Source organism: Lytechinus pictus, chromosome 5, assembly GCF_037042905.1.
Source record: "Lytechinus pictus isolate F3 Inbred chromosome 5, Lp3.0, whole genome shotgun sequence".
Classification (NCBI taxonomy): domain Eukaryota; kingdom Metazoa; phylum Echinodermata; class Echinoidea; order Temnopleuroida; family Toxopneustidae; genus Lytechinus; species Lytechinus pictus.
In genome coordinates, this window is record NC_087249.1 from 2,988,624 (window position 1) to 3,011,554 (window position 22,931).

Here is a 22,931-nt window from a genome sequence, read left to right on the forward strand (position 1 = left end):
TGCGCTATTTTCCTGAGAGGCGCAGTCCCGATTAATGGTCGCATTCACGTCACTGAGCGGACCAACCTCCGAACAAAGGCATGGCCCTGGGAAGCGGGAGTGCTGAAGCACCCCCAAGATTGATTTTCTTGGGGGTGCTGCGCATTGTTATCCATAGGCAGCACCCCTGGAATTCTGGTAGGTGTTAAAAAATTGAAAAATGTAAGCAAAATAAGATATTATTTTATATAGAAAACGTTCCCAGGGCCCTGAGCAAAAGCCGTATTTATTTGTTTTTATCCGTCATCGGTATTATTTTTATTAAATACAACATAGAGGAATGTAATTAAATTAATAACGGTCAATAAATATGATAAAGGTGGACGGAGTATGCGCTTTCTTTCTCTCTCTCTCCCTATCTCTCCTCTCTCCGTCACTCTTTCAACTCAGATCTCTACAGAGGAATCTCACTTCTCCAACAGGGGGGGGGGGGGCTGTTCTCAAAAAGAGGAAAACTAGAATGTGCAAGGGGCATTTTACACCAGACTAGTAAAACACCAATAACCAGAATTCTGATAATCTAGAATCTAGTATTGTTTTAAATATAGAATCTCGTAAAGAACCAATCAGAGAAGATGACTATTTACAATCTGACTATTAATCTATTAGATAAATTTATTGCATCTTAAAAAACACATATAGTCAGATCATTTATATTCGATACTCTTTGTTACTGAGAGTGCTTCAAAATGATAAATCTTTCTCGTGTCCCTTTTCTAAAATGACAAGGGGACTTACATCTAATTTTGATATACCCTCGGATACAAGACATCTGTCATTTTATACAACTAACTTTCATGATTGCAATTATCTGTCAAAAAACTAATAAAAGCGGGGAAATGAGAGCGCCATCAAGAACTAATCAACAACAACAACAGCCCCAAAAGGAGATTGACTATCGTAATCAAAAGATGTCGCGTACAATTTTAGTAGTCTTTTAAAAATAGGAGACATATAAAGGCGACCGCACACCTTACGATTGGTCTGCGACCCGACTTCAGAATAAAACGTATAGAATTTGATGCTAATATTGAGACTTGGAATATCTTACTGTGTAATGTTCTAAATCATCAAACGAATACCTATGTTCAAATCTGTGACTATGCTGTCATCCTTCTCAGGGGCCGCGGAACCGGGGGGCTTCAGCCCCCCCCCCCCCAACTTTTTCCAAAACCGTGTACAAAAAACGTAAAAATGACCATATGATTGTGATTTTTAGCATGGTCAGCCCCCCCCCCCACTTTTGGCTCAGCCCCCCACTTTGAAAACCGTTCCGCGGCCCCTGCTTCTTAGAATAATAGCAAATTTAATATCTAGTAGTAATGACGTCATAGCAGTCGCACGATTGGCTACGATTTGAAATAATTTGGCCTTTACTCCAAAATAAAGGCTTGCAATCTTTCAAAATGGTTATATTAGTATACTTTCAATTAATTTTAACCTCAAATAAAATGATATGTTCCATTCACATTTTCAGAAAATGAGAAAAATGCGATTTGTTCCAAAATCGGATCGCAAACAGTCGTAAGGTGTGCGGTGGCCTTAAGAAGTGTGATGCGGGCAATTGTTGTGCTCCGAAAACTGATGTTACTTTGATCCTAAAGGAGTCGATCTCAACATGTATAAATTTGGATAATGGTTTTAGCCATATATTCTTCTCTTACCCCTTTCTTTCACAACACTTTGATAAACAGAGTTACCAAAGCTGTTGTACAAGTATTATTTTTTACACTGACATGGTCCTGGGAAGCGGGGGTGCTGCGTATATTATTTTCCATAGACAGCACCCCCAGGAATTCTGCAGGTAGGTGTAAAAAAGAGAGAAATGTAACGAAACGCACCTATAGTATCTATATTTTGTAAAGAAAAAAAATTGCATTTTAATTTGCTTTTCACATTTCTCTGGACAAAAATAACCTTCATTTCATTTTTTTTTTTTTTTTTTTTTTTTGGGGGGGGGGGGGGGCTTGTCAAATAATCAGCACCCCTAGTCAAAAGTCGTTCCCAGGTCCCTGCACACTGAACAGGGGGGGGGGGGTGGAAGGGCCTGCATATTTTTCTCAATTATAACATGACCATGTACCCGACTTCACTATCAGAAAAGTCTTTCTTTTCTTCCTTCTGCTCTGTTTCTTCCCAATCCTCCTCCTCCTCATTCGTTTGATCCTGGAGTACCGAACTACAGAGCGCATAAACATTGGGAGATGAAGCAGGGAAAGATGTAGCGTAATCATGAACGTTCGCCTCCATTTGATGCCCTGGAGTTGCAGGATTCTGCGTCTCATCAGGTTGGTCCGATACTGGACTTAGATCCGGTCCCGGTCCCACAGCTGCCTGATCACGAGAACCTCTTCTATTCCAAGCACTGCCACGGCTTCCGTTGTCATGGTTACTTCTTCCTCTTCTTTGTCTTGATAGATAAACATGGTGTAGACGCATACTGCCACCGCGTCGTCTGCGAACCATGATCGCACTCCCTAAACATAGCAGGAGGGAAATTGCGGGGATTCCCGTGACGATTACTACCTTAATAGAATTTGTAATAAGGATGATGATATAATTATAATTTAGCATAATTATGTTGGTTATATTTATTAAAAGAGGGAGAGTACGGCAAAAAAAAATAATTGATGGATTAATTTTTGTAATTATATGTCTCTTTGCTGATTGGCTTATTCATTGATTATTGGTTGATTTATTGATTGATTAATCGATTGATTGATGAATTTGTTTATTCATCTACCGGTATTCTCTTTATTCAATTAATAATTCATTCATGTATGCATGCATTCATTCATTCATATTCATCAAATATCTGGGTTTAATAGTTTTAAATTGTTTATTTCTTGCCGACATCAGACTATATCATATCATCAGGATTGAAAATGTCTCTTCGGTATGTCTCTTTGGTTATAATGTGTATTGCTTTGTTTTTTTGTATAATATATTTGTTTCGTACAGTCATGTTAATAAGTTGTACTTTGATTTTATGTGTTCCTGTGTTCAGTGATGTTTTATCGTGAATTTCGGCGAATAAGTTATTCATAAAATTATTATTCAACAAATGTGTTCTTACCCAATTCATAAAAGTTGATTATCTTATTTCTACAAACTGATGCTGCTTTGTATGGAGATTTAACTGAAAAAAAGACGAAAAGATAAGGATTTTCATGACTAAAAATACAACAATTTCAATACGTGAACGTGTACGCGATTCACAAAGGAAATGAACGTTTTTCAGTGTAGCACATACATGTATAAATTAACCTTACACAGCAAAAACTGTGGTGTTAACCGGTGTACATAGAGGACCACACCAGTTATTTTTCACCGGTGTTAAATTGGTGGTGTTAGTTTTACACCTAGAGGTGTTATTACAATACCTATGGTTGTTACATTCACACTCTTTGGTGTTATGTTCAATCTCTTGGGTGTTATTTTAACACCTCAGGGTGTGGTCCTCTATTAACACCAATTGGTGTCAGTTTTAACACCACAGTTTTTACAGTGTACAAGAAGGGACTATGTGCAATGTTGACTAAACATTTTATTTTTTAAACCTCTATGTTTACTTCCTTTGTTAAAAGGCAACAGTGGCGTAAACAAGAATTTTTTTTTTCATAATTAGATAAAACATAATTTGCTTTTGTTCACTCGACGCATGCATATAATTCCCGTTCAAGATTAAATGGCGCTTAAAACATTCCATTTTGAAGTCAATAGGCTTATACAACAAAATTTTTTCCTCGCGCTTCGAGCTACTTCATTTGGTTACATAAGTATCCTTTCAGGATTATCAAAAGTGCGTTTCCTTTAAGGTCTTATTCAAACACACTTAACTCGGGCTTCTCACTGGGCTTAGTTTAATGGTGAGATACGTATGCTCTCCATGATTCCTAAAACAATCTTTAAAATATAAATTTTCAGTTCAGAATATAAAATTTTCTAACTCGCGCTCGCAACTCGTGTTATTTTTATTTATCATCATTATTATTATCATTTTCGGGTCAATAATTTATATACAAAAAATCAGCTCGCGCTTGGCACTTGTTTATTTACCGAGATACGTAGCACGATCACAAAAAGCTAGTACATGTAGTGTTTTCAGGTCTGAAGAATAAAAAAAAATCAGTTTATTTTACGGGTGTCGATCCCGGGGGGGGGGGGGGGATCCCCAACAAAATTCAGGCGGGAGGATGGCCTGTACATTCATCCAGCAAATATTTCGAGGGCATGAAAAAACAGTGTATCTCCAGGAAAAAAAATCGATTAATTTATCAAAATACATAAAATCAATAACAGAAATACAAAAACGAAAGAAAAAAAAATCGTTCCTCAAATTAGTTAACCGTTATTATAGGGTTATCTGAAGTTGACAAGTCTGTTTTGAAAACAGTTATTTAACGCACACATCTGTATATGTGCTTGCCGATATAAGGTAATTTTATGAGACATGAATAAATGCATATGTTTAGTCCCTCTCTCATTTCGATGGTGCATAAAAGCAAAATTGTTTTTACAGCAAATGCATGTTATAAGTTCTTATTAATTCAGCAGAAGTTACACAGGTTGGGAATATAGCTTCATCAGTTTTTAAATACCTTTGCTCACTATCCTATAGTGAGGTCAATCAAGTGTGGCATCGTTTGCGATGAAATCAATGGCCAATGCAATTCATATCACTTTTCAACTCGAAAATTATACACTCTACAAGGATTTGTAAAAATAAACCCATTACGGTTATGAATAGTGACCAGTCGATGTTAGGATTTAAAATGAATGCTAAAAGATTTAAATGTTATTAAATGCAGATTTAAAAATCAAATGTTACGATTTATATTTACATCTTTAAGGATGTTAAAATTTGAATCCTAATATATAGTCTGGTCACTATTCACAGCCGTATGGGTTTATATCTAAATGCCTGCCATTTTAGAGTGTGCTATCCAAAATATAATACTTGTATACGTGAAACTTGTGTGTTACAATGGTTGATATTTTAATAGTGAAAGTGGACTACAATATCATGGCCTAGAAAGTGATTTTGATATGCTCTAAATGCGATTTTCGCATGTCGAGTTCTTAAACAGTCCCTACCGTTGGAGGGGGAATATACCATTCCCACACCCTCCCTGCTCGGTCGCTTCGCTCTCTCGCCGGGACTCAGACACCAATCATCACAAGAAATCGACACCTGTATGGTTTATTTGATTATTGAGTTCCTATAAACAGTCCTTGAAAACTTTTGATTTTTTTTCAGGTCAAAGTATCACAATTTTTGTTCGTGTCCCCCTCCCTTCCCCCATGTCGTGACCGTAACAGTACGCCACTGAATAGCAGTGAATTCCATTCACTTTTTATTAGGCCCATCATTAATGTTAATAAAGGATTGCACAAAGAATACTTTAAATGACTTGAGGGAATTTTAATAGCTAAGCAAATAATAAAGATTATGTCATACACTTCTATGCAAGTTACGATCTGCAAAGACGGTATTGAAATCACTTACAATACATGTATGTATGTATATCTATTCTAACTTGGTCTACGCTGAACCCCACTTTCATTTTCTTTTGCGAAATTCCTTCTTACCAGGAAGAACACTATTTACACCCCCCCCCCATTATCCCACTCCACCTCATAAATGAAATAAGACCAGTTTTACCGAAATAGAGGGAAATTTTGTTGGCTCCACCGCAAAACATCTTGATGCTGTTCGGGCAAGGCATACCACATTGGGTATCATTTAATTTGGCTGGCAGGCAGTTCTGGAAGCAGGCACACGAACACTTTGTCTGATTATACACTGCAGCCAATAGGTATCCAAGATTCCTGCAAACAGCTGTACAAGCCGTAGTGGTGGTCGAGTTGTGATAGTCGAAATCATCGATGTCGTATGGTGATCTCAAACATCCGTTGATGTAACACCCGATGTAATAACCATCTGTCATCGATGAAACAAGAAAATTGAATAGAGATTCGTTTTGTAAAATTCTGTAACCATGGGTGTTGATCGCGGTGTTCATGGTCGGGGGATGACTGACACAAAAGTTGTTTTCTGTGATTTTTTTTTCTCGTTTAGTCTAGGGGGGAGTAGTGTAATTACTCTAACATTTGGAATGGCCATCAATAATGAGAGCGAAGAGAGAGAGGGGGGCGAGAAAACAGAGAAAATTCTTGAAAACTGACCTGAAAATGATTAATTTTGAGGTCTTTTGTCGGTTTTCAGGGTTATTTTATACACTCTTTTAGATTTCATTCATCATTTTTTGTATGTTCTCCACTGGATAAAGAATACTAACAAAAATGAAGTGACACTCAAAAGGGTGGTAAAATGCGCTTGGTTGTGGGGAGGGGTTAAGTTAAAAAATATAATGTCGTTTATAAGATCATGAACGTGTTATTCTATTTCATCTTGGTTGTTTTTCCTCTCTCCGTCTATCTGTTTCTAACAATATCTTATAGGAATGGTTTCATTCAATAACAATAAACATAAGCATGGTAAGAAAATTCCGAGGAAAAAATGATGGGCATCATTCGTATAGACCACAATCAATATTACCACCATGTCCATGATCATCATGTTCTCCCTCCTTATCATCATGATCATACTTGTCATATAATTCATCACAGATATCGTTATGTTATGTTCGACTGGAAATTAATTGGGGGATAACATAGACCCCCCCCCCCCCTCCTGAACTATTGGGGATGTATCCAACACCCTCTCCCATGATCGACAACTCTGTCTGTAAATATTTAGCTATGTGTTATTTTCGTTTTGGAAGAATAATTTAATTCAAAAACTTATTTTTGTTTTATTTTTGGATGGGGATGAGTTGTGGACCCGAAGGGTTTGTTTCCCCCTTCACACCTTAAAGGCTTAAGGAACTTTAAAAGCTTTTAACATCTTCTGATAAATATCAAGACTTCGGCATTCCATTTTGCTATCATTCCACCCCTCTCCAAAAAACTGCCTCCGCCACTGAAACTCATAGAGCATGACATTTTTGTGTTACAGTATGAACAATTGATTTTTTTCATACAAATGAATTTTCTTATAAATAAAAAGAGAACATGCCTTCTTTTTATCTCTCATTGACATAATTATCAAGCTATAGGCTTATTTCACGTTTAATTATAATTATTAATTTAATAATTATAATTATTTGATTCGCAATAAGAAAATACTCACATTTAGCATGTCTTGCATGATGTCTCGTAGTAAATACAATTCCAGAAACAGAATGACTTACAACAAGCACAGCGACAAATAATGAATAATTCATTCCGACAATTTAGAGTAGATTTGTATGAGAAAATGACAATCGAGCTTGATACTTTCAGATTAATTGATAATTATGCCTATATTGTAAAGTCACGAGAGGTGTATGTTCCAAATATTGTGAATGTGAATTTGCCGCAGCCTATTGACATTGGCTTGAATCGTCTTCGATGTCGAATTCTCTGAAGAACCCGTGAAATATGTGTAAATATCAGGGAAGTTTTTTTTGCTTTCGTCCAATTAGACGTTTTCTTTCGGTTCTTGCACTTCAGTCAAGAGTATAGAAGTACCTACATTTCAGACGAAGCAGTGATATAAATGATGGCGTTTATTTGGATTATAAACTCATGAATCCTGACTTTTAGTTCGAGGTACGGTACTTGTATAAGTAATTACTTCATTACTACATGTAGATGATTAAATGCAAGTAATGTGCACTTCAACTAATGTTGAGAAGTTTAGAGGAAATAATTCCTTGGTAGGCGTACTTTCAGAAGCATACTTTCAATTAATAATTTGTGGCAGGAATCGAAACCTGGATGTGTACACAGAAGTTTCTCTAACGATGCTTACTAGTTATCTCTATTACCCATCAATTTTATATATTTTTTCTAAGTAAGGAGAAAAGCTGCACCATGGTCCCTGGGAAAAACAACGGAGAAAACGAGGATTGTCAGAATAATCGACCCTTGAAATTGTTAGAACTCTTTGGATTTATAATTGATTTTGACGAATTTCTATTTAATTGTGCCTCTCTATGGCCATCCTACTCTCAATAATTTTTTCATCGACAATTCACTTTTTTTTCATGCACGTCATTCATACACACAATAAAACCATGAAATTGTCTACCCCATGAACTGTAAAACTTAACGTGAGCCTGATGAAATGTTACACATGGAAGAATTAAGGTGCGCAGATCTGAGCATCAAGGGGCATCAACTCAAATATAGGCTACAGCACTAGCGTACCTACGGGGGCAGGGGGCACTCTGCCCCCCCCCCCCCTGACGAGCCACAACCAATGCAAAGGACGTATACCTGCCCCCCCTGACGAGCTTGAAAGACCTTTTTTGCCCCCCCCCCCCCGACGAGCTTGAAGACCTTTATTGCCCCCCCCCCCCTTTTTTTTTTTTTTGCTTGTCAATTTTTTTCTGGTACGAAATCCTTTATTTGTGATTGAAGACCTTTTTTTTTTTTTTTTTTTTTTTTTTTTTTGCTTGTCAAATTTTTGGGCGGACGGTTTTGCCCCCCCCCCCCCTGTGGAAAATCCTAGGTACGCCACTGGGCTACAGTTTAGATTTACGCAATCCCCACACCACAGGAGGATATTTCTATGACAGTCGTTGAACCGATATTTCCCTATTGCTTCTCAGCCCTTCTCATTTCCTTCGAGTAGATCATAGACCTATTAGGTCTATGAGTAGATGTACTAACCTAACCGTATCTATTTCTATGACAACGTGACGCGTTCTAGCGATTCGGGCATTTAAACCTGATCGCGTCGGTACATGTAATCTGATAGGCAGTGGCATTTAAACTGCCAATATGAATCCCTCATATTTAACCCCATTATTAATTTCAGTTGTACACAAGAACATGAGATATAACTGTTTTCTCCCAGATTAGTCATTTCATCCACAGCAGCTGGAGAGAACGCCCTTCTTTCAGGCATGACACCTGTTGCAAAAATCAATTAAATATGCAAATTACGTACGGGACCGTGTATATTAGATTCACATTCTGGAAGCAGTCGAAGAAGCTCTTTGGCGTCGGTTGGAAACAAGAATCGACCGCTACTCATTTGGTGATAATTTATGTTATCTACTCTTACATGGTTTATTATAATTCTCAAACTTAAAGTATACATTTTGAATGCCAGACACCGTATTTTGAATGTCTTAATACTAATAACAGTGATTTTACGAGGAGAAATCATGCGACAAACCAAAGGAAATTTCTCTTCGGTCCCGCGCGTGCAATATGGAGTGGTATTCTGCGTACTGTCTTTGACTTTGTTACTGGAGCTGGCTGGAGTGGAGGCTCAGCTAATGCCAGTGAATGTCGCACTTAACAAACCAATATCTGCAAACATCACTTGTGGAGATCCACCAGAATTGTTCACTGCTCATATCCAGCAGACTATACCAGCCGAAGACCGTGTTTCATCTTTGTGTAATGCATCAAATCCATCGCTTGCTCATCCTCCGGGTTTAATGGTGGATGAAGATGTTTCGAGTGGAGTCAATTATACCTGGTGGCAGAGCACATCTAGAAGTGACCTGATAGCAGCAGGATTCAGTGACCCTGAATCAGAGATTATGCTTGATTTGCAAGAGGTATGTCTATATAATATTGATAAACTAAAAAAAAAGTCTAAGCTAAGAAAACGTTGAGAAAAAAAATGAATGTTAGCCTACTCAAGAATAAAACATGCATTTTAGTCACTCATGCGAGGTTACATGTAGCTCAAGTCAAAATATACTTCAAGACTGACATCCAGAAAATTGATATATATATTTTTTTCATATTTGGTGGGGGGTACATGTGGAACTCTTGCTGAAAACTGTATAATGATTTTACTCTAGCCCTAAAAGGATATATTCACGTTTGGCAAAGAAATTACAAGTTAGAACTTCAGAAGTTCAGCTTGAGCTGAACCAGGCATGAAATATATTAGGGATGATAAACCATCAACAAAGATTGTTAATCTATTTTCAAATAAGTAGGCATCATTTTGCTAATTGTAGTAATACATATTTTTCCCTATATATTTTCTTATTCAGTTCATTATCTTGTGACTTCATTTTTTTTTCTTACACAGGTGCATTCTGTGGAGAGTATCAGCATTCAGATGGGAGATTCTGTTCGACCGGGTCAGATAGGAATCAAGACATCTCAAGATGGGATTATCTTTAGACAGCTCTTGTATCAAGTATCAGAAGAGACAGACTGCTCCGATGAATTTGATCTTTCACCCACCAAAGCTATTGTTGATTTAAACACAGTCCTCTGCTCAACTTTCCTGTCTGATGCTCAACAAAGGAATGAAATTGTAATTAAAATTATGATATGATCGACATATGATGTTCAAACTGTTTTTTTTTAATGACCATTGCTCAATCTGTCATGCTACTAGAGCACATACAAAACTGCTGAGTAAATTTAGTGATTTAACAACTAGAGTGTTCATAGAGTAGTGAAAATGGTAATCTACATGTAATTTTATTCACTTCTGTCTTGAAAGTCCTGAGTTTTTTTTAAATCTCTTAATGGTACTTTGATAATCATGGCAATGTGTGATACATGTAGGCCTACAGTATACAAGCCTTGATGTATCATTATTATCAAAATGATTTTGTAAAATGGGTCAGGAGTTAAGTTTGTTTGAAACTGTGGTGAAATCATTGTTGGTGATATATTTTTTAGACATTTTGATAATCTACATTATTTGTAACTCTAATGCTTTGGAATTGAACCCCCTAAATGATATTTGAAAAGGGAGGTCATGTGTTGTGGTATTTTTTCCATTTAAGACTGACATTACCAAGTACCATAGAATTCACCATAATTAATTTTTTTTATATATTCTTGTTTTCATTCTCAGATTAATTTCCCTTTATCACCTCCTACTGAATTTCAAGAGTGGCAGAGAGCTAGGTTTCTCAAGATCGATTTCTACAATATGCCAAGGAGCTTTGGCTTCTTTTCTAATAGTTTTGTAAGTAAAACTGCCTCTTATGAGTGATTTCCAAAAGTTCAAGACAATCTCCAACTGCTCTGGACTGATGTGTTGTTAGAAATTATTTTTTGACTCTTTACCTTTTAATATTTAATAGTAGGATAACACTGAACCTGTCATGTTTTGAAATAAATTTTGTCCTACAGAATAGTTTCTTTATTGCTACATGTCGCTGTTTTTTTTTTAATGATGCATTAAAACATTTGTCACTTGATGCATATCTGTATTGCATATTTGCATACCCTCCGTAATATAATTTTTACATGTATTGGAACTTACATTTTGTGACTTCAATATTTTTCTTGTTCTATTAATTTTAGCATCACTACACAGTGCGTAACCTTGAGGTAATGGCACAGTGCGAGTGTAATGGTCATGCTACCAGCTGCACCCTTCAACCTTTGACCTCTGACCCCACTAAAATGACCTATCAGTGTGTCTGTGGTGACAACACCCAGGGTGATACATGTAGCGAGTGTTTGCCCTTTTACAACCAGCTTGCGTACCAGCCGGGGACAGATGGCTTTGTCTGTGAAGGTCAGTATAAGAGAATGATACCAAGGGGTACCTAGAGAAAATTCTGAATGCAGGCATGTTGTGCCTCTGTATTCAGTTCAAGGTTTGTCCCCCTTAAGATAGCTTACCCACTTTTAAGAAAAGGGCTTTTTTAGTCATATTCTGTAATTCCAGCATCAATCTGAAGCAGCTTTAAACTGTGCACACTGGGGCAGTGACAACTTCATTAATTAGACTATTCCATGTCTTACATATTCTAACATAAAAATAATTTCTATATCTCTCTGTCTTTGTTGTAAACAGTTTGTAAACAATAATACTTACTTGCAGGGGTTTGTATTATTTTATTGGACTAAGAGAACTCCATTTATGTTTACACATGTACAACTGAGATGTAATTAGCCCAATAAGGAATAAAATACTGCCATTTGTTTATTATTCATTTTGATAAGACAAATTATTATTGCATCTTAGTTTTACTTTCTTCTTGCTTACTACATGTAGCTTATTAAAAAAAAATGTTTCAAATTCTTTTTTATTCCAGTTTTATAAATATTCTAGGTCATGATAAACCAGAATGACATTCCAGTGCCTCTTTAGCTCTAATGAAGGTAGCTAATAATGTGATAAGAATTCATATTTTGATTTAATTATAAATGTGCATCAATTCCATATTCCATCCTATTTTCAGAGTGTAACTGCTTCAATCACAGTGATGTGTGTCAGTACAATGAGTCTGTTGCAGCCATGGGTAGTAGTCTGAATGCCGCCGGAGAATACATTGGGGGTGGTGTTTGCCTTGATTGCAGGGATAACACAGCAGGTACTGTCAATACTTCCTTCCGTACACCTTCACTTTGGAACAAAGATATATATTGTCCAATTCATTGTTTCTCAGAATTGATGGATGCCAAAAATATATTATTGATTGTAAATATTTAATTCATCTCTTTATATTAGAGTTACACTGTAAATACACTGATAGATGATAGGGTCAGTAGCAATTATTTTAGCATGCTTCCAGCAAGGACCTATGAAGAGATGGACGATCAACGCGAACATTTTTTTGATCTAATGAAAGTCACCGTCACCTGGTTATGAACATCTTAATAAGAACATACAGGTGTTGTGACAGTAGCAATTACCATGACTACCAAGACGTATCTGATCTTAAAGACAGATAAGTTTCCCCGGTCTTAGTTTTGTTGGCTGATACCCTGTTTTAGCATGTGCCTTTCAATCAACATGCTTCATTTTTGGAGCAGCAAACTTGAGAAGCAGACGATTTCTGTGATATAAAATATTCTATTATTTGATCCGGACACTTCCGGATGCACGTAAGGACTTCAATCACATTGAGAGATACACGATCTATACATGTTATGGTGCCATGTATATCTGGAATATTATGGAGAAAATTTTAAATGGTAAACAATCAATGACAAATTTGCCTCTATATTAAAATATGCAGACATTTTCCCAAATAAAACACATGGAACTAAGGTTAAAGGTAAACAAGAACTACACATGATCGATTTTCCATGATTTAAGTGATTTGTTATCAACTGCACATTCAATCTGTGAAATATAAAGTTCAATCACGAACTGCTTCAGGCGCTTCTCACGGTAACGATCATAGGACCAAAGAAGACAAGTATGAAGAGTCTGTTATTCAGATGACAATAACAATCCCCTAAAAGTCAATTCATTATCTAAGTGATGAATGTCCATCTCTTCATAGGTCCATGCTTCCAGAAAGTAATGTAGCCTATATGAGCTGAAGTAATATCTTAGACAGTTTTATGATGTTCACTCGGTCTTTTGCTTCTGAGAAAAGATTGAGCTGTTCTTGTTATACTCCTCAGATGTGTTTTAGAGTATATTTGAAATTCATGGTTCCTTTGTATAAGGTAATTTTGCTATTGATGGAATTCTTGATTTTATTGGCTCTTCAAAGCCAAAACCCTGTTGCTATGAAAGTTAATAGGCCTATAGGTGGCATAGTTATTTATGGTAAGTGAATGTGAATTTCAATTCCTACAAAGTAATGCTACATGTATTTTAACCTTTGAAGACTGAACATTAGAGGGCTTTCATTCATAAGACGGTTATTAAATCTGCTCAGTAACTTTGGGAAAAAATTGTTTGATATGACATGGTTATTGATAAGTAACAAGGGGAACATTGTTCATGTATGTTTATTAATGGATTATCCAAAAATCATTTTTTTTCTCCCTTGCAATCCCAGGAATCAATTGTAACCAGTGTGTCCAGTTTTATTTCCGTCCTACTGGTACACTTCAATCTGATATGAATGCTTGTCAGGAATGTAACTGCTACCTTCCTGGAACCAGAGAAGATCCTACTATTGGTCTTGTTAAAGGAGAGTGTGTGATGAATGATGATGACGTCAATCCTGCTGGCATGGTAATTACGATCCAAATGTTATCTTGTGAAGATTGGTGGTTTCAATGTCATAAGTTGTGATGTAGAAGATGTGCAATCAAATAAAGAGTACCCTAATTGGTGAAATGGGCACTATGCATGGACAGAAGTTTGAGGCATCACTGGCTTTTGATGATTTTAAAAAGATCAAAATACACAAATTACTATCTGCCGGGACCAGCATTACATTGTTTCTTGCACAATGATATAATATTGTATAGTGTAAATATTGTATTCTCAAATTTCTTACAAAAAATGGCTGCTTCAGCTTTATAAGTATTAAGATAATTTTGTCTGGTCGTGATGTAAACATAGTATAGTGTATATTTATAAAATTATTTGAAATGTTTGAAAATTGAACTGAATTTTCTGAAATTGTATATCTAAATTTTTCTCTTTAAATTTCAGTCCCCTGGTGATTGTTACTGTAAGGTCAATGTACAAGGATCAAAGTGTAATGAATGCAAAGATGGATTCTTTGATCTCACAGATGCAAATACAAATGGATGTCTGGGTAAGTAAAAAAAAGAAAGCTATCTTTACTAGGCAAATATTTGATTTTCAACAGCTTGAAATTTCTTTATACAATTGTTTGTTTGATATAATTTGCATGCATCAGCAGTATATTCATCATTTATCTATGTACATCTAGTAGTTTTTGTTTTTTTTTAATTGCTGAAAAATAATGTGGATTGAAAGGGTTTTTAAACATATGGATGAGACTAGTACCTGAATTAATTAAATAGGAAACTCAGTACCAATCATTATTCCATGAAAATTCAAATAATTGGAAAATATGAACTGAGTTAATTAATACTTTCTGTGAATTGGTTATTTACCATGTCATTGTGTGGTATAATCTTTAATGCCCTATGTAATTATTAGTGTTTAGTGTTGTCTAAGATCTGGGTATATGTCTCTTAATAATGGACTTTATAGTCACTCTAGAGATCTTGTATCTCATTAATAATTTTATTTCCCAATCTTTGTAGTGAAGTTTAGCCATAAGTAGTGTTGGTAGTTATTTTCTTGCCCTTGATTATGATATGTTAGGAATAACCATTTAAGAATGAATGAGCTCCAAACAAAGAAAGAGACCTCAAAGTTATTGTTCATCTGAAATCCACAGGCTGTGATTGCTTTACGGATGGCACTATACAAGGCTCTGAGGTTTGTGAGAAGAATGCTTCTGGTCAGTGTCCCTGTAAGGAATTCACACAGGGACGACGGTGTGATGAGTGCCAAGATGGCTACTATGGTCTGTCTGGTAGCAGTCAACAAGGATGTACAGACTGTCAGTGTGATGTAGGAGGGGCTGAAAACCTAGTCTGTGATAAGACCGAAGGGGTTTGCACCTGCAGAAACCGTGTGATTGATCGTCGGTGTGACAGGTGAGTTTCAGTGATGGTTGTGAAGGTAATGATGGTGATGATGATGATGATGATGTTGATGGTAATAGTAATTAAAAAAAAGTTGTATAATACACATCATGATGTCATATAACATCTCTATGCGCTTTCAAAGACACATTAAATATTATTACCCTGAGTCCCTGACTCTAGCCCTGCAAGCCTTTTACAGTGCACAAGCACTTCAAGGAAATGATTCCTGCCATGATTATGATGGTTATGATGATATGATGATGATGATGGTGATGGTAATGATGGTGATGATGGTGGTGGTGATGATGGAAATTATGATATTTGTAATGATGATGATGTTGATGGTAGTGGTGGTAATGATGTTGTTGGTGTTGCTGGTGGATGGTGGCGATAGCGGCAATGATGAATGTTGATAGTGATGATATAGTGATAAAGATTGCAATGATGATTATGACAATGAGGAGATGATGATGATGATGATGATGATGGTGGTGATGGTGATGGTGATGGTGATGATGATGATGATGATGATGGTGGTGGTGGTGGTGGTGGTGATGGTGATGGTGATGATGATGATGATGATGGTGATGATGATGATGGTGATGGTGGTGATGGTGATGATGATGATGATGATGATGATGATGATGGTGATGATGATGGTGATGATGATGATGATGATGGTGGTGGTGGTGGTGATGATGATGATGGTGGTGGTGGAAGTGATGGTGATGAAAATGATGATATTGGTGGTGATTATAATGATGGTGATGATGATAAATGATGATGATGATGATGATGGTGGTAATGATGATGATGATGATGATGATGGTGATGGTGGTGGTGGTAATGGTGATGGTTACGATGGGATAATGATGATGATGTTGATGGTAGTGGTGGTAATGATGTTCTTGGTGTTGCTGGTGGGTGGTGGCGATAGCGGCAATGATGAATGTTGATAGTGATGATATAGTGATAAAGATTGCAATGATGATGATGATGACAACGAGGAGAAGTAAAGTAGGAACTTGACAGGGTGGGAAGTGTAAATAGTCTTGTACTTATAATGCACATGAATATCCTATTTATATCTGGATCTTCTCTTAATTGACTTCATTCAATAATTAGCATAAAGATGACATGGTGTTGGTGATATCAAGAATTCTCATTTGGAATTATTTGTAAAAATTCACATCTGTATACTCACTGCTCGGAATAATCTTTTAGGTTTTTTTTTATTGATATAAATTTTTCCATGTAGGCTACTGGTTGACAATAAAAGAGTGATCATTTTTTTTCTATTCAGAATGGAAATGCAATTTAATGTTACTTATTTCTCTTCTTTTGTATGATTTGTTCACTATTAAAGTGTTGGCTCCAGTTCTTTCTACCCTACCCTTCATTCCATCAACACTGAGTTTGAGTCAATGGACAACCCTTACTGGAAGAGAGAAGTGGCTGATTACAGTGGCATTGGATATGTTGAACTATCAGGCTCGGTAAGAACATTTTCATAGAAAATATTTTTTTTTTCTATTTCGTTAACATGGCTCAGTTTTATTGAGCTTGTTATCAATGTCAAGTTACATGCTTATCAAGTTTGTATCATTTGGTAATTGATTAAATCTAAAGAAGTAAGAATATTGACTTTTTGTATGAAATCAACTTCACGATATAATTGTTAGTTCTACATCTATGTTTTTCAAAATGTGTTAAGCTCGGTAAGAACATTGTCATAGAATTTTTTTTTTCTATTTCGTTAACATGGCTCAGATTTATTGAGCTTGTTATCAATGTCAAGTTACATGCTTATGCTATTTAATTCATGAATTCCTTTGATTTGATTGGTTAAGTTCAAGTTTGTATCAATTGGTAATTGATTAAATCTAAAGAAGGTAAAGAATGTTGATTTTTTTCTATAAAATCAATTTCCCGATATATTTGTTAATTCTACATCTATGTTTTTCAAAATTTGTTTTTGAAACTTCTTGACTGGATATTTGACTGAATATTTGACTAAATTAAGACAACAAATTCAGAACAAATTATATACTGCAATAGGTTTTCAGAAAATTAGAATGAATTTCAGCAAACATTGTCATGTACCTCTATGTCATATTGCCATTGTTAATTCACTTTCTCATGTATTTTGAAAATAGGATGAATTTAATTCTCAGTGAACACCACTACTTAGAGCTACAGTATGTATATGATGAGGACAATATGCAGAATATTTTTCAATGCAATTTAGTGTTGTACATCTATATACTAAAAAAAGTCAAAGTATACAATGTATTACTCTATGGACCAACACTATCAGCAAGACATACATGTAAAAGCGATATCATACTGATATAAAGACCAATTATAATTGATTACATCCCACTATTCATACAGAAAGAATTTGTCGTGTTGAATGTAATAAGAAATATATTTATACTGTAAATCAAATGACTGTTTATGCTTATTGGTAGATTTGATTGTAGGATTCCATGTACATGCATTTTGCATTAAGACATTGCTAAGATTTTGTACTGGGTGGGCAAGTTTGCAAGGGTTTGGTTTTATGAATTGTATGATATTTTTGCTACTGTCAATAGATATAATAAAGAAGATTGAATTTTCTAAGGACCAATTCGCAAACTTTTGTGAGTAAAAAAAAGACATTGTAAATATTCGCAATAGTAACCAGCTGTATATTGTAATTCTGCAAGGTTGAATAGGGATAACTTATTGAATTTCTTTTTTTTTTTCAGGTGAACACCTCCACGATTTTGACAATTCCTCCCTCCCAATTCAGTGGAGAATTCCGACTAGTCCTCAGAGCCATTACAGAAGGCATCAGCCAAGTGGACTTCACCATTCAGTCCATAGGGGAGGACAGCCCAAGCACTGTGATGAGGGGCCAGACTACCCTACCTGTGTGCTCAGGAGTTTGGTGTTATGATGGTACTTTAAGAAATACTGGTCAACCAGAGCTTCAGGGACTCTTTGGTCTTACTCCCGGTGACTGGAGGATTACTGCTGCTATTAATACACAAGGAGGGGCTAGAGTTTTACTTGTAAGTATTGGTAACATTCAGAGAAGCAAGTCTTTAATATTTGTTGTCTAACAAGCTGCCAGATCTGACATCTTTCTGTGGTTTTGATTGGCGAAGGAGCACATGTATCTGGCAGTACTATCAGATACTTGACAATGATGAAAAGTTTAAGGAAATGGTCCATATACATGTAAGTTCTCTCTATAATAAAGAGTGTGATTGATTGATAAATCATAACTATCAAAAGGAAGCAGCACAATTTTTCTTATGCCTAGCTGTAGTTCATGTGATAAATGATGTATCCTTTTGAAACCAACTTTAAGTCATTATTCAAAATCAATTGAATTGAAAATTAAAAATACAATGATTACATGAACAATGCATCTAGAAAGCTAAACCACTCATATCCAGGAATCCTACAATATCATACATTGTAAATTTCTCTTGTTGCTCACTACTCCCATTGAATTAGCAGTGTATTGCAAATTAAAGGAAACACTGTACATTTACATGTTTTATATTTAAGGAACTCTATGGCAGTATTTTTGTTAAGCATAGCACAGAGTTAGTGCCCTCCCAAACCGTGATTTTATGGTAGAGATAACATTACATGTGTGCATTCTTCTAAGACCTGAAAGTAAATTGATTTTATTGATTTCTTGGAAGCAAATATTGGCTTGTTCCATGAGTGAGACACCTGCTTCACATAATGCAAATAAACTGTGATTGATTGCCATGGTAACATTCTCTGGCAACAGCTGTCTTCATCTGAGTAAAAAATAACAAGCTCTGAATTTGTTGTTATGTGGATGTTTCTGTATTAGATTTTAAATGTTGTGCCTTGTTCAAGTTTAGAAGCTATGTTATGCCCAAGTTTTTATCTGGTTAATTAGTTATCATCTGGTTCCCTTTTCCATATTTTATTTCTGTTTATAGGATCAACTTGTAGCTCTACCTGTAGAGTACAGTGATCCAGGATCCCTTCTTGGAGATGGGCGTGGCATTGAGTTTACTACCACCTGTGATCTTCAGACCAATAACATGAGGTGAAGAAATACAGGGTCTTAATCATTCTTTTGGTTTCTGTATTTAATGTAGTAATTATTGATTTTTTTTATCAATCACTAAAAGCTCAGAATTTTTTTTTTTTTTCAGATCCACATTGGTTGAAAGACAAGAATTTACTAAAGTTGTACCCCAATAAGCACAAATAAGCAAAGTGGATAGTCATATCGTTGTCCCATTTGTTGAAGCCTTCAATAATCAAACTTCTCAGACAGTTCTTAGAATTATTAATCCTCTATGACATAATCATGATTCAGACTTGATGACAAGACAATATTGGTTTCCTAAAATAGGCCTCAGACTCAAAATAATTCAAGATTTTTTGGCTAGAATTACTGCATTATGGAAAAAAAATCTTGTATTTGATTGGTTAGTAATAAGTGCAAGAGAATTAAAGAACGGGTGAAGAAAAACAAGAACAAAACTTCTAATAACCTTTACCTTTTTCCCTTGCCCCCCTTCATATATACAGGTTGGGTAGTCCTGATGAATCCTTCTGTCTGGCTAATGTTTTCTCCTTGACCACATATTACTTTGACGGGGCACAGGAGTGTGATTGCGACCTTGTTGGTAGCGTGGGATTATCTTGCGCCTCCTATGGGGGTCAGTGCACCTGTAAGGGGGGCGTAGGTGGTCGCACCTGTGACTCCTGTCTCCCAGAATTCTTTTCATTTAGGAGCACCGGCTGTACATGTAAGTATGCATTATTATCAAGTAATATAATAGTAACAGGCATTTTATGTAATATATTGTATACATCTAGAAATTACCTATTCCGAGATAGGCATCAGGACTAAAGCTGCATTGTATTTTCAGAAGTGAAATTACACCCTATTATATATGTAACATTATTATAAACAATGTTTATAGTAATGTTTGTTTATTTTCTGAAACTGATCTGTTATTCATTATCCGTTCATGTAGCCTGTGACTGCTTTGGAGATGACAAAGTATGTGATGTTACAACCGGTCAGTGTAACTGCCCTACCAACACTGCTGGACGTCGGTGTGACCGCTGTGTTACCTTTACATGGGGACTGAATAGTACCACTGGATGCAAGGTTAGGAAATCATTCTGCAAAGTATATTTGTTATATATTGTGGATTAAAATTCTATACAAAGGAGAAAAAGAAAAATAGAAATATAGTTTACCTATTACCCTCTTAATACTCATGTGGTCTAGTGACTCCTGTTTTCATAATTTTCAAAGCAACCAAGTATCAGCAAGATACAGCACATGTTAATAGCTTCAATATGTTTAATGTTTAGCTATAATTCTTGTTTTTCTCTTTGTGTAGATTTATATCTAAAATATAAAACAGATATACTGGAAACTGTTACTGGAGTCTGATGAGGGCTTGTTGATAAAATTCACTTCCACTTCAGAAAAAAATGTCGCATAAAAGCAATGTCATTTCCCAAATAGCATACATTCATGCTAACCTTCTGCAATAGCTGAATATATATGATCACATGAAGGTTTTTTTTGCCAATCACTTAGGAGTAAGACTCTGATTCAATAGATGCTAACATCTAAAATAGCAACATGAACATGTAATTTATTTTTATAAATGAGAAACCTTTCTTGTCTCATCTCCTTTAATATAGGAATGTCAGTGCAACCCGACAGGGTCAATCAGGAGTCAATGTGACCAGGAGACTGGTCAGTGTCCATGTAAACCAGGAGTGACCGGTCGAGACTGTTCAGAATGTTTACCAGGCTTCAAGGACCTCTCTGATGAGGGTTGCTTACCATGTGACTGTGATGTAGCTGGAAGTTTGAGTGATGTATGCAATGCTGTAACTGGAGAATGCATGTGCAAGGTATGTTTAGGGATAAAGTTTAATGAGAGAATTTGTAAAAGAGATTGTAAATTTAATTCCAATAGACAATTTCCAAATTCTATTTTTTTTTCAGATGACTCTTGTCAATTTTAATTTGTCAGAAAGAATGATACAATATGAAAGAGGATGAAATAGCAGTTTTATAGGGGGAGAATTTCCTTAATCTAGCCCTTGTAGACATGTGATGTGGATGAAGTATACGTATATTTCATGTTTTATATTGATTTCAATGATAAGATATTTGATATTCATTTATTTGCAAAATGCACTAAGTGTGGCTACCAATTTTGAATGCTTTCTGCATTCAGGAATTTCTTCCTGCAGTTATACACTTTTATATACCTGGGTGAAGAGCGGCAAATGTAAATGTCACATTTCAGATTATATTAATGTCATTTTGTGTTTCATCTATATTTTATCCCAGATTAATACTGAGGGTATTCAGTGTGATTCTTGTACAGCCGGATCATTCTATATCAACCCATCCCATCAAGCAGGATGTCTTGACTGTGTATGTATGGGAATCACAAACCAGTGTGATAGCACTGCACAGAGATCTATACAGGTAAATATGATGACATGTTTTTTCAACCATTAAAATGAATTCTTCTTCCCCTCAAACAATCTTGATTATACTTTGCCAGTAATTTTAAGTCTTATGTTGCCTGAAAAAAAAAATAACAAGGTCAATGATTTTTTTTCTTTATATTTTTGTAATTTGTCATTTATGAATTTCCATCAATAATAACATGACAACAATCAAGCTATACAAAGTTTCTGTGTTCTCTACTGTAACTTCCTTGTGACTCTTTATGAAAATTTTTTGAAAATCAAGCAAACCTAGAAGTGCATTTTGTCTTTCTTTTTAATTTGTACTTCAAATACACCATACCAAGAACTGAGCCACCGTCAGCCTGTGGGAAGCCTTTGTCCCCACAATAATCTTTGACCCTCCGCCAGTGGACACTTTCATAGTAATTGAAGAATCAAGCTAACAGAAATTCATTTTTTTTATCTTTCAACTTTGTCTTTTCAGTACACCATACCCACTACTTTAGCCTCAATCAACATGTGGGAAGTCTTTGTCCCCACAAACATCCTTGACCCTCCACCAGCAGTCACTTCCACTGTGATAGCTAACAGGGAGTATGTGTCTGTCATACTGAATGAAGGAATAGAAGCATTCTGGAGACTACCCGCATCCGACTTTTCTGGCAATCTGTTAGGATTGTATGGTCAGATGGTGACATTTGACCTTGTGTATTTCCTGGAAGGTAACACTAATTCTTCTGTGGCTGATCCATTAGAAGCTACAATGTCTATTCAGGTATTTACTCCATTTGTTTGATGCATGTTTTAGTATTATTACCCCCCTTTTCCAATAATCCATAACTTTGCCCCGTCTTACAAAGAGTTACAATCAATCAGATCAACCACAACTATGGAGAGCCAGCAATGTCAACATCTAAACTGCATGTTTGTTCAAAATATTTTCCAGGTATGATGCATATTTATGCATTCATTGTTCTCTTGAAATTTCAGTGTGCTTCTCTTTGTTTACAAAGGAGATTGTG

The 22,931-nt window shown here is 35.8% G+C and overlaps 1 protein-coding gene across 1 annotated transcript in view; it reads left to right on the forward strand.

Annotated features, from left to right (window-relative positions):
* The first annotated feature begins 9,059 nt into the window (after positions 1–9,059).
* The window catches only part of LOC129262575 (laminin subunit beta-1-like), a 47,738-nt gene continuing 33,866 nt past the window's right edge, over positions 9,060–22,931 (forward strand). Inside the window, exons 1-16 of the mRNA XM_064099621.1 lie at positions 9,060–9,662; positions 10,148–10,378; positions 10,931–11,044; positions 11,386–11,602; positions 12,273–12,404; positions 13,830–14,008; positions 14,435–14,540; positions 15,156–15,417; positions 16,775–16,904; positions 18,162–18,467; positions 19,383–19,492; positions 19,984–20,204; positions 20,436–20,572; positions 21,121–21,336; positions 21,782–21,922; positions 22,394–22,684. Of these exons, the coding sequence (XP_063955691.1) occupies positions 9,141–9,662; positions 10,148–10,378; positions 10,931–11,044; positions 11,386–11,602; positions 12,273–12,404; positions 13,830–14,008; positions 14,435–14,540; positions 15,156–15,417; positions 16,775–16,904; positions 18,162–18,467; positions 19,383–19,492; positions 19,984–20,204; positions 20,436–20,572; positions 21,121–21,336; positions 21,782–21,922; positions 22,394–22,684 (3,315 nt within the window). The 5' untranslated portion in view covers positions 9,060–9,140. The remainder of the gene's footprint in view (positions 9,663–10,147; positions 10,379–10,930; positions 11,045–11,385; positions 11,603–12,272; positions 12,405–13,829; positions 14,009–14,434; positions 14,541–15,155; positions 15,418–16,774; positions 16,905–18,161; positions 18,468–19,382; positions 19,493–19,983; positions 20,205–20,435; positions 20,573–21,120; positions 21,337–21,781; positions 21,923–22,393; positions 22,685–22,931) is intronic.